Source organism: Molothrus aeneus, chromosome 6 (assembly GCF_037042795.1).
Source record: "Molothrus aeneus isolate 106 chromosome 6, BPBGC_Maene_1.0, whole genome shotgun sequence".
Classification (NCBI taxonomy): Eukaryota; Metazoa; Chordata; class Aves; order Passeriformes; family Icteridae; genus Molothrus; species Molothrus aeneus.
This window is the reverse complement of record NC_089651.1, coordinates 18327715-18343521: the sequence shown is the minus strand read 5'-3', so window position 1 is coordinate 18343521 and position 15807 is coordinate 18327715. Positions and strand designations below refer to the sequence as shown.

The 15807-nt window shown below is 48.4% G+C and overlaps 1 protein-coding gene across 2 annotated transcripts in view; it reads left to right on the top strand.

The window, feature by feature from the left end:
• The window catches only part of LOC136557471 (USP6 N-terminal-like protein), a 76737-nt gene extending 61278 nt beyond the window's left edge, over positions 1-15459 (top strand). For both annotated transcript variants that reach the window (XM_066551341.1, XM_066551342.1), the window contains 9 exons: positions 291-398; positions 3413-3522; positions 4096-4144; positions 5218-5338; positions 6207-6301; positions 7824-7889; positions 9260-9359; positions 10569-10721; positions 10907-15459. In XM_066551341.1, coding sequence (XP_066407438.1) covers positions 291-398; positions 3413-3522; positions 4096-4144; positions 5218-5338; positions 6207-6301; positions 7824-7889; positions 9260-9359; positions 10569-10721; positions 10907-12246 — 2142 coding nt within the window. In that variant the 3' untranslated portion in view covers positions 12247-15459. The remainder of the gene's footprint in view (positions 1-290; positions 399-3412; positions 3523-4095; positions 4145-5217; positions 5339-6206; positions 6302-7823; positions 7890-9259; positions 9360-10568; positions 10722-10906) is intronic.
• The last annotated feature ends 348 nt before the right edge of the window (positions 15460-15807 follow it).

The following is a 15807-nucleotide window of genomic DNA, read 5'->3' as shown; positions in this document are numbered from 1 at the left end:
GAAAAGTGCCCCTGTGCTTGGCAAGGGATTTGGAACTAGATGATCTGTAAGGTCCCTTTCAACCAAACTGTTCTATGATTTTCACTGAGTAACAGTTGTCTTTGATGGATGCAAGTACTCGGCTCATCCATCAGATCAGAGATGCCCTCTCTGTGCCAGCACAGGGAGAGCAAGTGATTGCCTGGGGTGTCTGCTCAGATGGCTGATTATCTGCAGCAGCAAACCATGGAGAAAATGTGTTTGCCACCAGCAGAACCCAGCTAACCTTGCACTTGTTTTCCTCTCTGCAGATGTGCCGGCGTGTGTACAAAGGGATCCCGCTTCAGGTGCGAGGGCAGGTCTGGTCACTTCTGCTGGATGTTGAGAAGATGAAGAAGGAGAATGAAGGAAAATATGAGGTATGGGCTCTACCTGGCAAAGACAGCAGGAGAAGGATGATAGGGAGGTTAGATCAGTTGATGAAGCTGGTTTGATGAGGACTGAAAATGCAAAGGGTTTCAACTCTTTGTCCGTGGGTTTATATTAAGCTGGGTTCTTCTAGCATGTTAGTTGGCTGCTTTCTAGAATATGCTGCTTCCATTTATTCTGCTGGAAGTTGGGAGCAAAGCTGCTGTCAGTGTTACTGCTTCTTTAGAGAAAGATGCAGGGAAGAGTGAGGGGAAACTTTCCATAGGCAGAGTATGGAAGCCCTTGGTGGATAATTAACTTACTTTCCAAGCCTATGTTATGATTTATTTTGCATCATGTACCAGGGTGAGGATCAAGGTGTTGTGGAGACAATTATTTTTTAGAGGGAGGAGGTTGAAAGCTGCTTCCAACAGGTGTTTCTAAAATTCCCTGCCTATTAAGCAGGGTGATGCTAGCACTCATTATAGTTAGCCAAGCGTGGATGTTACTGGAGAGGTGTCACAGGGATGGAGGTACACACAGGGGATGGGGGAAGGCAGGCTGGGCTCACCACATTAAGCACAGATAAGGAGGCTCTCCCAGCATGCAGATTAAAATTGTGCTCCCTCCCTCAAAGCTGTGTTACACAGGCAGGGAAGCAATCCAAACAAATGAAAGTCACAAGGAGTTATCTGTGCTCCAGAGGGGTCTGTGATAAACAGGAGCTTCAGGGCTAATAGGCTTTGCTGGATGCAAACCCTCTACAAGATCATCTTAATCTACCTCTTCTTTGGTGCTGCCTGCCACCAGTAATTAGCTCTCCCCTAATTTCCTCCAGGAGAGGCTCAGTGCAGGTCCTGGATGAGGGGTTTTGCTTTCAAGAAGGGACTAAGCCTCAGCCTCAGACTTGTGTCCTGAAGGAACTGGTTCCAAGGCCACCCCATTTCTCCCTGGGGTATAACCCATAGCACAAAAGCCTGAAGGCTACCATGGGACATTCCACACTTGCTTTTCATGTAGGTGTGATGCTCTGCCTCCCTGGAGTTTATTAGCTGCAGACAGAGGGCTTGAGGGGAGCTTGAGAAGGCAGCAGGAGAAACATTTTGGCCATGGGGCAGGACAGAGGCAGCCTGGCTTTTACCCACTGCTTTGTACAAGGTCTTTGGGATGGGACTTTCAGCTTTCTAGCCTCTGCTCTGCCACCAGCTTGCAGGACTCACAGCACTAATGAGCTCAACAGAGCATCTGTGGAGCCCCAGGTTATTTACATTAGGGAAAATGGAGAATAACCCATCTTGTGTTTCTTTTTTAATGTCTGCACAATTAGTAAAGCCTCCTGGGTGCATGGAGTTGACAAAGTCCTGTGTGACCTACCTGCCATTCATGTGCAATGATCTAAAAATACCCAAAGTAAGGTATTTACTTTGGGAAATTTCTGTGTTGTTCTGGCAAGGAAAACAAGAGGGCCTTTAGCAGGAAAATTTGAACTGAAGTGACCCAGTGCACATGAATAGTCATATTCTCTCAGGTAGTCTGTCTGCTTTATAGAGGGCAAGGAGCCATAGAATACAGAGACCTCACTATTTACAGCAGGGAAATTATGTTGTTCATCAGATCTTCATTCCATCACCACTTTATCCTCGCTTGTCCTGTGTAGGCAATAATTCAAAATAGCCCCTTTACTATTGCTTCTCCATACAGCTGCTTTCAAGGTTGAAGTTAATATTCCCAAGATGCTGTGATCATCCAAAGTGTTGCCTGTGCTTGACACATGTGGGTGCTAATGACCTTCTGCTGTTCACCAGAGCTGATGTGGCCTCCTTGGGAGGTCAACAGCAGCCTGGAGGCACCTGGTGTCAGGCTGATAAGCATTCATTGGATGGCAGCTGCTGGAGCAGATGATAAGTATCTGTGTAGATGTTCTATTTTCTGTCTCCTCTGTGAGCCAGGAGGGGTCCTGACCCTGGACTCAAGGCAAGTTGGGCCTGCTGCTCATCTCTGCTGCCTCCAATCTGCTGGGGAATCTCAGTGTGCCTGAAGACAGTCACAAAATGTATTTTCTTCCTGCAGTTAACCCTGGAGATATTAAAGGAAGACGGCATGATCATTGGTGGTATCTAAAGGCTGTGAGATGAGATGCTTAGCTATAGCATAGTGGTCCTTGCCTGCAGTACAGAGCTGAACAGTGGGTTGCAGATGGGACTGCCATGAGATTTGTCCATGGAACGTCTTCATCTTGGGGCTCTGAAGGCACAATTGGATGAGGTGGTCTTAGACTTTCATTTGAATTTCCATTCTTTTGCAGTGGACTTAAATCCCTTTTCTGTGTGATGCTGCTTTAAATGATTAGCCAGCCTGGGGGGAACATGGGGATTCTTAGCTTTGAGTTTAGCTTCTGTTCTAGACTCTGCCAGTTTCTTAAAATTTGTACCAGCCCAAGAGAATATTCCAGGACTGTTCTTCTGGTGGAAACTCCTTAAACTAAAGATCACTCTCTTCTTCAGGGAAAGTAGTAGTTGGAGATCACAGAGTCTGTCATAACAGTCTGGGCTTTATTATGATTGAGCTTCTGAAAAGTTGATAGTGCTGTGTACATCTGTGTATTGGTTCCTTAAGGATCAACGGAGCTCTCAATGCTTTATGACAGCCAGCCAGGCAAAGAAATCAAAATAAATGAGAGTGGAATTGAATTGTAAAGGTTTTAGATTCTTAAAACTCAGTATCTGCATTGGAAGATGGGCGAAGGCTCGAAGGCTGGGTTGGCAGCTACTTCTGTCTTAGGATGTGAGTGTGGGATCATCCCCTTCTCTCTGGGCCAGCAGCACAGACAAGGGCTCAGGGGCTCACCTCCAGGCTGCAGTTCATTGCTCACTGCAGGACAGCAATGTCCCCTGCTCTGGATAGCTCTCTGCAGCTCCCAGGCTGCCACTCCTGCTGCAGGAATCCTGCCTTCTTCCTGCTGGAGAGAGGTACAGGCTGAGATGGTGTCTGATTCCTGCCTCTCGTCTGCCCCTCTCCCTTCCAGCAAATGAAAGAACAAGCCAAGAGTTTTTCATCGGAAATCAAGCAGATAGATTTGGATGTTAACCGCACCTTCCGAAACCACATCATGTTCCGGGAGCGCTACGGAGTGAAGTGAGTATGGAAGGCTTCTGTGGCTTATATGGGCAGTCCTGCCAGTGCATTTGTGAGGGATGAGCTGGATCAGCAGCCAGCAGTCTCCTGGCTCAGAGCAAAGCCATCTTTGCCTTCTCCTCAAATCATCACCACATAGTGTGACCCACAGGTGCTGGGCTGCTGATTCTTTCTTCAGAGAGGTCCACACTGGAGCAGGCTCAGCCCCAGTTCTTGAGCCAAGCAACAGCCTGTTGCAGTGCCTTGTCCCCCAAGGCTCACAGTTGCAGAAGGCTTGGTTTGGGATGATGGGGGGTGGGCCCATCAGGATCTGGGAGGGATGGGGTCTTCACGACAGATTGGTTTGTAGAGGTTTGAAGTGACTTTGTCACTGGGGTAAGTCACACCTGGCTGCCCTACCCAGTCTCCAAGGAACAAGCTTTCTGGTTCTGTGAGCCCTGCTCCTTGCAAAAGCATTAAGTACCAGCTGGTTGGGTGTTTTCAGAATCCTTGCTCTCTGTGTGTATGTACTGGTGTGTTCATGAAGCTGGAGACCTCATGCTCAGGTCTTTTAATATCCTTCTTTCTCCCCAGGCAACAGGCACTCTTCCACGTCCTGTCAGCATACTCAGTTTATAATACTGTAAGTTGTAACTCCAGTTAACATGAAGAGCATTGTGCTTTATATATTTATAGATGTGTGTATATATATATATATATATGTGTGTGTGTGTAAAGATTTAAAGAAAAGCTTTATATATGTGTATATTTGTGTAGACATACATATTTTCATGTGTATATATATGTAATAAACACACACTTATTTAGCCAGTGGTAATTCCAATTTTAAGTCCTAATAGTGGGTTGTACAGAGAGCTGCAAGACTCTCTGGCAGCACAAGAATCTTTCCACAGTTGTTTCATCCCTTGTTCATTTTGTCACCTGGTAAATGACATCTGGCAGATTTAGAGTGTCAGCAAAGAACAAGGGATTGCCCTTTGGCTTTTCAGCAACACTAGTTTTCTGGCAGTCTGTCATGTTTCTGACTTCTTGTCTTGCACCAAATGGTATCCTTGTTGAAAACACTTATTTACTACAACAAACCAGTAATTTTTAGCTGAAGGATACAGGCAGAATAAGCTGAAATTAGCAGCTGAACCTACTGTCTCCACCTCCAAGAGGGGACAGTTAGAAGATGCTCAGGGGGTTAGTTGAGGAGCCTCCCTCATGCCAGATAAATGTTTACCAGATTTATTTACTGTTTAATTACTTCAGTGCTCATATGGCTGAAGGAATGCAAAACAGCATTGGAGCCACATGCTTTATGTCATCCCAAAGATAGATTGGCCATAAGGAAAACATTTTTTAAAATGGTGAGGCATGGAAATAATTGCTCAGAGAAGTTGTGGATGCCCTGTCCTGGAAGTGTTCAAAGTCTGTTTGCATGGGGCTTTGAGCAACCTGGTCTGGTGGAAGCTGTCCCTGAGGAGGGTTGGATGAGATAATCTTCTAAGGTCCTTTTCCAACCCAAACTACTCCATGAGTCAGTGACGTGGTAGATGCTGTAGACATATGGGAGCTGTGAATTTGGACATAAATGGTAAAGACTTTGAAATGGGACAGACCTTGGAAGAGGAGAGGGAAGTACAGGCAGCTTTAGCATTATGGTAGGCTCTGCCAGCATGGCAGCACGTGTGCCCCTCTTGACTGTTGCAGGAAGTGAGCTACTGCCAAGGGATGAGCCAGATTGCAGCCATCCTCCTTATGTACTTGAACGAAGAGGATGCGTTCTGGGCGCTGGCACAGCTGCTCACCAACCAGCGCCACGCCATGCACGGTAAGGCTGGGCTGGGGCAGGGTGTCTGCCACAGCAAGGGAACATTGTTCAGCTTGGTCGGTAGAGCTTTGTTTCTCCTCACATATTGGTTTAATAAAGTGGGTGAGGCTTAACTGCTTGCACAGCCTGACTGGGGAGCTGAACTTCACTCTCGGAGGCAGACAAGCTCTTATCAAAAAAACCGAGTTTTATCCACCTGAGCTTTAGTGTTCAGTAATTAACACTTTCACAGAAGTGCTGTCCTGCCTCCAGGGTTCCTTGCCCTTGGCAATCAATTAACTCAAGGTTATGAGTTTATAAGTCTCACAGAAGTACATCCAAGAGTATCCACACTAAATGTGTGGATAGATGTAATTCCACTAAATGTGTGATGTATTATTTTACTTCAAACACATTAGAGATCCTTTCATCTTACTTGTGGTTAGCAGTAATCTATGCACAGAGGGTTATTTCATGGGCAGAGAGCTAAACCTTATGGCTTGATAACTTTGAACAGTCTTAAATAAGTGTCCCACTAGATTACAGGGCAATGAACAAGTTTGTGGTGTTCAAACATCTTCAGCTTTTCTCTGAACCTTGGTAAGCACTGAGGTGTGTTTGGAGAGCTCTTGGCCAAGCCAAGTTGCAAGCAGGCACTGGGAGCTGGGTGAGAAGGACCAGCTGGGCTTGGTCTGAGGGTCCTGTTGCCCAGATGTGGTGAGGGGTGATCTCTGGAAAGGAGGGTGAAAAGGAGGTAGCTGGGCACCCTGTTGTTCAGCCAACTTCAACAGGCAGTGCAAGGGATGTGTTTTTAGAGAATCAGGCTATCCCTGTCCCTGCTGCAGAGCTTACCTGATTTTTTTTATTTCTCTTGTCTTTTCTTGTTAAGGTTTTTTCATTCCTGGATTCCCAAAGCTGCAGAGGTTTCAAGCCCACCACGAGCAAATTTTAAACAAACTGTTCCCCAAACTGAAGAAGCACATGGTATCTCTTTACTGTCAGTCTTCCTATAATAATGCCACATTTTAATGATAAAGCAGTTCATATAGTGTTCTGCCAAACAGATGCACAGCTGAACATATTTCTAACCATACAGGACTGCTTCAGCTGCAGAGGCAGGCATTTATTAAATGGGTTGCCCAAATCTTGCTAAGGTGAATGGTAATCATTTGCTTGCTGATCATCATTAGTGGAGGGACTGCTAAAATGTAAAGGCTTCCCAGGAGAGCCAGGAAGGCTTAAAGAGCCTGCAGCAGGAGGAGCAGCAGTGTGGCTGGACTGTGTGCACCAGCTGCAAGGCCCAAAGGCTGATGCTGGTCTGTCTGGAGTCTTATTTCAGTAATTATTAGCTCCAATTGCTTTGCTGTTGTTTTAAGTCAGGAGGCACATAAGATTTGCTGGGTGTTTTGTTGCTTGGGCATGTCCAGTTGCTTTTCTCTCTAGCAGATGGTACAGGCCCATTTGGTGGCTGCAGGAGCATCTGCAGGGCACACCAACTCCAGTCTTAAGTCCATGCCACTATTTTGCTGCACCTGCTCTCTCCCTCTCTTTCCTTTTGCCTTGCCCCCCTTTGCATTTGGTGTGGACAGCTGGTGTTCAGTGGCCAGACTCCTAAAGTTCTCTTATGCTTCCAAGAGGCTTGGTAGCCCCCATCTCCAGCAAAAGGTGTTTGTATTACCATCATCTGCAACATTTGCTTCATGCTGCAAATGCCTGTAAAAGTGAAACAGAGCCATGATAGGTTGTCAGTTAATTATGGTCATGGGCAGGGGAGAAGATGGGAAAAACTCAGAAATCTGCTCATTCCTCCTGCTCCTGAAGGCTCTTCAGGCTTGCAGGTGCACAGCGCCAGCCAGAAGCAAAGGCTGGAGCTGGCCATTCATCCCATGGGCTTCTTTTTCTTCCCATCCCCATTGCTTCATTGGCTTTGCAGCAGAGGTCACGTCAGCTCTGCACACATGCCAGCACTGGGCACCAGATGACGAAATGTTAGACCAAGGTGGTGATGGTGAGGTTTTTAAGAGTTTTCCTTAGCCTGTCAGGCTGTCCTGCTCCTGCAGCAGCCATGCTATCTAAACCAGGTAGTGCTTCCAAAGCTGCCTTGACTGTGCTCCAAGAGGCTCACATGGGAATTGCTATGGAAACAAAAATGGTAGTCTACAAGGAGTGAGTGGTTTGAGTTCCTGGAAGGTTTTTATAAATCCCTGGAGTAGGTATTAGGCCAGAAAAGCTTCTCCCAGAAATCCCTTTCCAATACTATGGCTGAAGTCTGGCCACATTGAGGACCAGGTTCAGTGGATATCTTGGGCAAAGGACCAAAGCAGGGCTTCAGCACTGGTGTGTAGAGCAGAGGCTTTCTTGGGAGATGAACCACAGCCAAATCCTGCACTCAGATCCCAGAATAAGTAAACCAACCAACTAACCTCCCCCAAAGTCTTATGAGCTGCTTGAACCTCCAGTAAACAGCCTGGTGAAATGCCTGTCTCTCTTTGCTCTCTTCCCCCAGGACAAGGAGCAGATGACCACCGGGATTTACACAACCAAGTGGTTCCTGCAATGTTTCATAGACCGGGTGAGGATGCTCTGGGGGTTTTTTGCTGCTCTCCTGTTTGCATGTGTGGTTAATCTGCCTGTGCTTTTTTGTAAATCTCGTACTTTGAAGAAGATGTTAATATTTTATATGGTGGGATATTATGCACACTCTCATAAAGGAAAAAAATTAATAAGGGAGAAGGTAAAAACTGCATGTCACTGATGAGAAGCCAGTTCCTGCTGCCTCATCACAAGCAGTCGCAGGGAGATGGCTGAGCATCAGCAGTATAAACTTCAGAGTCAGGAGAGATCTTTCTCTTGCCCACTGGCACTGCTGCAAAGGCAATTAACCTCACTTTGGCTCTGGAGACAACATAGAAAGAAGAAGAGCTGGGGGCACAAACCTTGACAAATAGCAGTGCAGCAGCTGCAGGCAAAGGAGCGGATTGGGACTGGAAAGGTGGAAGTGAGAGAAGATGACCCTGATTTGTCCAGAGCTAATTTGCTAGTCCTGAGCCAAAACTACTTCATTTTTAGGATCAGCATTGTGCTTACTGGACTTGAATGCAATGTCCAGACTTGCTAATATTTAGGACATCTGTGTGCTCCAGTCTCAATTTTCTGCTGCCTGGTCTTCTATAAAACAGTGGACGGCTCCTCCCCCTCGAGAGGGAACTCACTGCTTTTGCCATGGAAAGCTGTATAAAATGCACAATCCCTTTAACTGCAGTAGCATGTGGTAAAAGAGCTGCAATGGTCAGTTGTGCCAAACTCTGTGCAGTATCCTAAATTTGAACCTAAACATTTTAGTAGGATTAATATTAATTTCTGTGTTGGTGAGGTACCTTAGATCTTTGGTGGGAGGTATGGGCTGCTCCGTCACTTTGGACATCAGTTCAATCCTATTTGTCAGATTGGGCCTGTGTGCAAATTAAAACCTTTTGCAGAGGTATTTTTAGCAGGCAGAAATAAGCCTGTATATAAGAAAAACCTCTTCTTTGGACACCAGATGAATGATTTTTTTAATGCTTAGTGATGCATCATTGGGCTTTCAGACCTATCCCATTATTAGCCCTTTTGGGAAATCTGGATGGATACAGGAGTTGTTTTCTGTGCTCACAAGACTGAAAGATGATGGTACTCTCTCCAGGGTAGGGGAATCCAAATGCTAGCATGCTTATGAGGGAAGTTTCTCTTTTTTCTGCATTCATGGATGGGTTTTAAGTATTTCCCTAGCCACCCAAGTTCATTAGCTTTAAGGCAAAGCCATAGATAATAAAAGACATTTTTGTGTTTTAGATGAATTCCTGACTTGCAAAGCCTAGCCCTGTTGTGTGATGTGATGCAGTGATGGCAGCAGCCTCTTGTTTCATCATGCCATTTTGTGACTTGTCTGTGTGTTTGGAACAGACCCCATTCACGCTGACCTTGCGGCTGTGGGATATCTACATCCTGGAAGGGGAGCGGGTGCTGACGGCCATGGCTTACACCATCCTCAAACTGCACAAAAGTAAGGTCCCACCTGATTGCATCCCCTGTGGCTCTGGTGGCACTGTGCTGGGCCACTCTTGTGCTGCTGACCTGAAAAGCCTTGCTGGCCACTTCCAGCCTCTTGGTGCCTTGCACTGGCCACAAAAGGCACAGTCCAGGGGAGGAAAGGAGATGCCACAAGGATTGACTTGCTGTGCTCAGCACACAGAAACCACACCTGAAATGCTCCCTGCTGCCTCTTCCTATGTACTATGCCCCACAAATTGCTTTTAGGGGCAATACAGACAGCAGCCCATCTGTCTGCAGAACTTTGTGGTGGCTCAACTGAAAAGTCTGTAGAGGGACAAGTAAGTCCACTAATACACTTCTAAAATGATCAAAACCTGGTTGTCTTGCATAACACTAAGACAGTGATGTTTCTACCTCGAGATCTTTGTAACTTTGAACCCCTTCACTCCCATAAATTGATAGTCTTGTTGTGTCACTCTTTTGGCCTTCATCTGGGGCAGGAGTGTGTGATTCTGTTTGGGCAGCAGAATTTATGGGACTGCGTGTGTTGGTTTCTGCAAACAGCCACCCTGTTCTTCCCTCATTTAAATGAAGAACAGGCTATCCATAAATAAATCTTGAAGTATCCTGTTTGTCTGCAGAAAATGAGAAAGTGGCAGGCAGGCAGATGTTTCAGTTTGGCTGTAAAATCTCACCTCCCTGAGGAATGTGTAGTGTGGGTTGACATCTCTTCCTACAACCTGTATTTTTGCCTGTATCCCATCCCTGTCTGCAACCTTTGGAAGGGCCAGCACCTCTTCCTGCTTCCCTGCCTGCTGGTGCAGGTTGGCATCCTTGGCTGGTGGTGGCAGCTGCCGGCAGTGGCAGTTCAGCCTGATGCTTAGGGCCTGTCTCATGGAGCTTTTCCTCCTCCTAGAGGCATTGGGGAGAACTTCCAGTAATGGTCTAAACCCTGCATCCTCATCAGCACAGCTCCCAGCCCTGCCATTGTCCTGCCACTGGGAAGCTACTGCTCAGGTGGCATGGATATATACATGTATTGATGACCCTGAGCAATAGTGGGAAGGTGGGAGAGAGGCAGAAGCATTCAAGCTGTCCCACTGTGGAATGGGAACAGAGACAGAATCCCAGATAAAACCAAAGTGTGGTGTAACCCATGCTTGTGCTACCCTGAAATTTGTCTGTGCCACTGCCATTACTCCTTTCTCCCATCCCCCAGAGCGCTTGCTGAAGATGACACTGGAAGATTTACGTGAATTTCTGCAGGAGAAAATTGCTGCTTCCCTGCAGTACGAGGACGATGCTGTCATCGAGCAGCTGCAGGTGTCAATGACTGAACTGCGAAAGATGAAGTTTGACCTGCCCCCACCAGGTGGGTAGAGGGGAAGGTGGGCAGCCCAGCAAGGACCAGAGCATCCCACTGGTGTGGCTGGGAGCCAGGGCAGCCCAGAGAGGCTGGCACCTGTCGTGTGGAAGCATCTGTCTTCCTTACCTTCAGGGCATGCAAACACAAACTGATGCATAGTTTGGGTTTTGTTTTCTCTGCTTCCAATGCAGCAAAGCCTGAGGAGTTTCCAAGGAAACCCCTGGGCCTGGAGCTCTCCCTCAACCCAGTAGCCATAAAGGAAAACACAGCAGCCAATGGCCAGAATGGCCAGGTGGGTGAGCGCACTCCAGACAGGGAGCCCCAAACCGACAGAGTTCCTGGCACACCAGGAGGAATGACCGTGGTGGAAGCGAGGATTCTCACCTTCCAGGGTAGTGAAGCAGCTGAAGCAACCAACGCGCCTCTTTCGGGTGGGCGGCCACCGGATGAGGAGGGTCAGGTGGAGCCCATCATGGACGGGCAGCCATCATCTCTTCTGAAGGCAAGCGAGACACAGGCCCAGCAACACCTTCTGCCCACGGTCCTGCCTCCAGAGCAGCCTCTTCTTGCTCCTGGCTGTGCCGTGGTGGACCATGGAGTCTCCCTCCATGCCCCAGCTGAGCACAGCTCCTTAGACTCCTCTCTCCAAAACAGGCCGGCTCCTCCTGACTCCAGCACCACTGAGCTTTCTGCTACGGACCAGGCAGCGTGGCAGCCAAATCCCGCTGCCCTGCCAGCAGGAGAACAGGACCAGGCAGCGTGGCAGCCAAATCCCACTGCCCTGCCAGCAGGAGAACAGGCATCTTCCCTGAGCAGAGACACAGTGCTTGAAGCAACCCCTCATCCTCTGCCAGCCGGCTGCCAGCAGCTCTCCCAAACATCACAGAGCGATGGCTCCCCCGAGAGCGAGCGCGGGGAGGAGGCGGCAGATGACAGGCACTGCAGGGCGGTGCTGCCGGACAAAATGGGCCTGAAGTGCTCGGCATCCAAAGCTGCATCCACAGGAGAGCTCCTCAGCCTGCAGCACAATGGGCTGGGCAGTGCCACCAGCACCACGCGCTGGCCCGAGGCCGTGCTGCCCGCGCACAGGCAGGCAGGGGGCAGTGTGCCCATCTTGTCCAGCAGAGAGCTGGAGGCAGCAGGGCTGGCCGAGGGCTGCCCCACCCAGTGGGTACCGTCCCCTGTGGTGGAAGGGAACAGCCCCTATGTCGTTATCAAAACCACCACTCCCCTTCACCTGGCCCATGCGACAGAGCAGGACTTCTTGAACAGAAAGCAGGTGGCATTGCCTTTGTCAGAGACTGGACATCCTCTGCCTACCACCTCCATGCCACCACCTCTTATGCTGGACCCAGAGGAGGCAGAGGTCCAGAAAAGCCTCCAGAAACCATTAAATGCACTGAAAGCCCCACGACCCCCGCTGAGCCCCAAACCAAAATTACCGCCACAGGTTGCCAAATCCCGCTCAGAGAACAGTTTCCTTTCAGGCTCTCCTTCCCTGGCAAAGCTGCCCAAATCGGTGACGTTTTAGTGGGGATGGGAAAGGGGAAGTTAAGGGAGAAGAAGTGGGTTCTGGAGAAGCACAGATCCTGCCCCATTTACAGGATCCCCTTCTGTCAGCAGGGCTGTCAGGGTGACAGCACAGCATATTGCACATCATGCTGTGCTTTGGTACGAGTGCCCAGTGAGGAGATGAAGCAGTGGCCACCAGCGCTAGGAGACACCAGCAGATTGGATTTGCATGTTTCCTATGGACAAATTGGAAAATGCTTTCATTTTTTGCTCCTCAAAGCTCCCCAAATCTCATCACTTGGGGGAAGAGGCAGGGCTGGTGAGTTTGTTGCGTGTTTTCTCCTGCTCCTGTCTACTGTGGGAACCCACGACCAAGCAAGCAGGCACAAGGTGTCAGAATCTGAAACGCTTTCTTTACAATGCCCCATCGACGCAGCTATAGCATTGCTTTCAAAGGCCTTTGTAGCAATAGATCTTTATTTCATTTCCCAGACCTGCAGTTGTAGGCAGCAGAATTTCCAGGCAGTGCCATGGCATCCTGGCAGGACACAGGCAGTCCGCTGCCCCCTCTATGCAATTCCACAAAGCAGTGCCCAGCTGTATCTGGCTCCTGCTGCCATGGTGGATGGTGTTTAGGAGGACAGATTTAACAGCTACTGAGTCCCTTGGACATCTCCTTGGTGTCACCCCGGTGGGGGGCTGCCAGCAGAGTGGTCCTTTCCCAGGTTCACAGGGTGACAAGGACAGTGATGAAGGTGGAGCCTGGTCTCTTGGGCTGAGTGCCCTTTCTGTTGGCCTTTCCTTCCCAGGGCCAGCACAGCGAGCAGGCTCGCTGCCTTTCTGTTCCCCAGACAGGAGAAGGGGCTGCTGGCTCAGGAAACCTGCCTGCACTACCAAGCTGCTGGACACGTGATGGCATCTAATCACAGTGCCCCAGATAAGTCCACTTTTGCTTTGAGTAAGTTAAGTGTCAGAGTGGAAAGAGCATAGGAATTGGGGAAGGGGGAGCACATTGCCCTGAACCTGACCTTAGTCCTTGTGGTTGAACCCACAGAGAATTAACAACAGGAAGGAAACTTGGACATGATGGGTGCCCACGTGCCCACTTGCCCTTCATGCACCAAGTCCTAGAGGTCTGTCCATCTCCTCCCCATCCCAAGGTGCAGCAGCTGCACAGCCCAGGCCATTGGCTGGAGATGTGTAGGGATCTGGGGAGACACCTCATAGAAAGAGCTAGTCCAAAATTCTGATTCCAGTATCTACTTCACCCTTAGAAGGGACTTCATCAGGAAGGCAGATCAGTGAAAAAGCAGGAAATAGTCCAGATATGCTGGATTTGACTTTGCTGTCCAGAAGGGGTAGCTGCAAGTGCAGCCTTAGGTGGGACTGCAAGTGGGATTCCTATTCCTTCAACAGAGATCCTGGGCAAAAGCTCCTTTAAGTTCTAAGGAGACTTTGAAAACTAATTTTTTTTTTTTATATCTCAAAGGCTGCTTCAATTGCATAACCTGATCTAAAGCCTACCTGAAAGCCCAGCAGAAAACTTCCACTAAATTACTTTGTGGGTTCCAGGAGCTGGACTTGATGATGCTGGTGGATGCCTTCCAGCTCAGCATATTCTATGGTTCTATGATTTATCAGGGTTTATTTTGCCTTTGTGTACATGTGGTGGTTTATGTTTGCAGCAGGGAGTGTCAAAGGGAGCACTGGATTTTTGTTTGGATGTAGCCAGCCAGACCACAGCACCCTCAGCTTTCATTGGAACCCCAGCTCTGTCCCAGACCCCATCTTCTTCCACCAAGCCTCCAACCTTGCCCATCCTCTCCCTCTGCAGAGCAGGGAAAACCCTATTAGCTACCTCGCAGGGGTGTTGTGAGGAGTCAAGCATTGCTGTTTGAGGAAAAGTGCTCTTTGAATGTTCAGTATTTGTGTTTTGAGACACCACAGGTCCTTTCTAGGACAATGGTGCTTGAATTGTTTTTAATTTAGAGTATGTTTTTCCATAACTGTGCATAGTTAAATGTTAATTGTGTGTTAAAATACCTGAGCAGTATTTCAGGACAGATATCCATTGCCTTTTGCTAGCAGCCCACTGGCCACAGGAGCTTACTAGGAAGCAACAAGGAGCATCTGAGTGCTGTTGGTCACACCTTGACTTGGCTTCTGTAGCTTGGGGCTCTGTCCTCTCCTTGAAGCCCACACAGGACTCCTAATAGATCTGAGCATCACGCATGCAAGAGCTGAGACCTCTTTCCCCTTGTTTTAACCCATTTTCCCTCATTTCAGGCACACAGCCTTTGCACATCATGTTGCTTGTGCACCCAGACTCCTCACACAGGGTGTCTGGGATGTTTTGCAGTATTAACATTTTAAAAGGTGGTTTGCTCTAATTTTGGAGAGCTGTCAAATGCACAGTATTCATTGCATGGCATTTGGTGCATGATGTTCAACATGAATTTTGATGGGGAAAGGGGTGGGAGTTGTCTTTCTCTCCAAGCCCTAATGGGAATGAGCAGCAAAGTCCTCAGTCATCTTCAGGCCTGGGGGAACCACCAGCAACATGAATTGCTGTCCTTGGTGCGATGCTCTCACTGGAACACATCAATGCATGATCCCCAAGGAGATGCCCACTCCTGTTTCCTCTTGCTGCAACAAAGCTGCAGCCATGGTGGGTCTGCAGCAGCAAGGCCTGGCCCAGCCTCAGCTCTTTTGCTGGGAATAGGAAGGGAAGGAGCAGGATGAGGGTGGCAGTTCAGCAGGACAAACTGCCTAACCAAGCCACTTGCCGCCCTGCCCAGCCTCCTGCAACAGTTTTGACCCCTCAGCAGAAACCACTCTTACTGTGAGCAAACATGGGAAAGGAGCTCCCCCCATCCTTGCCCTTGCAGCCCTGACACAATGGTGGCCTTGCTGCCTTCCATGCAGAGGGAAAGACCAACGCTGTGGGTTTGGATTTTTTAGGTGTAGTTTGTTTTTCCTTGTGTTGTTTGTTTGTGATAGAGCACTTTGAGTGGCTGCAGCCTGGCAGACAGCAGGAGCCACAGGACCCAGCTCCAGCAGGGGCCAGAGGTTGAGGCTAGGGGTTTCTTGGCCATGCACTTTGAGAGCCTGGCTACCGTCTGCTTTCCTTTTTATTTGCTCTTGTTTACAGCGTGGAACGCTTCTTTCATGACTCTTTCTAATGTATTATAATTATTACTTTTAAGAAAAAAACGTTTTTATGTCTGCTTTTTTGTTTGTTCAGTTTGGTTTTTTTAAAGGAAGGGGTTTTTTGGAAAAAAAAAAAGTCAATCATTCCTTTTTATGCTGATCCAAACTGTCCGGAGTGTTTGATGCTGTGTTTTACATGGTTGTAGTAATAACGGTTAAAGAAATTTAGCACAAATTCAGACTCCACAAGGTTTCTTACAGGAACAGAAGCTGCACCAAGACTGGTTGTCTTCTCCTGATGACTTTTAGCTTGGTTCACTGTGTATGCTTCAGCTGCAACAGGTCCATCCTGCTCCATCTCTGCTTTCCTCCCTGATTTTCTATTGTAATTAAATCCAGGCATCCCTGGCAGCAGTGGAAAGCAAAATGC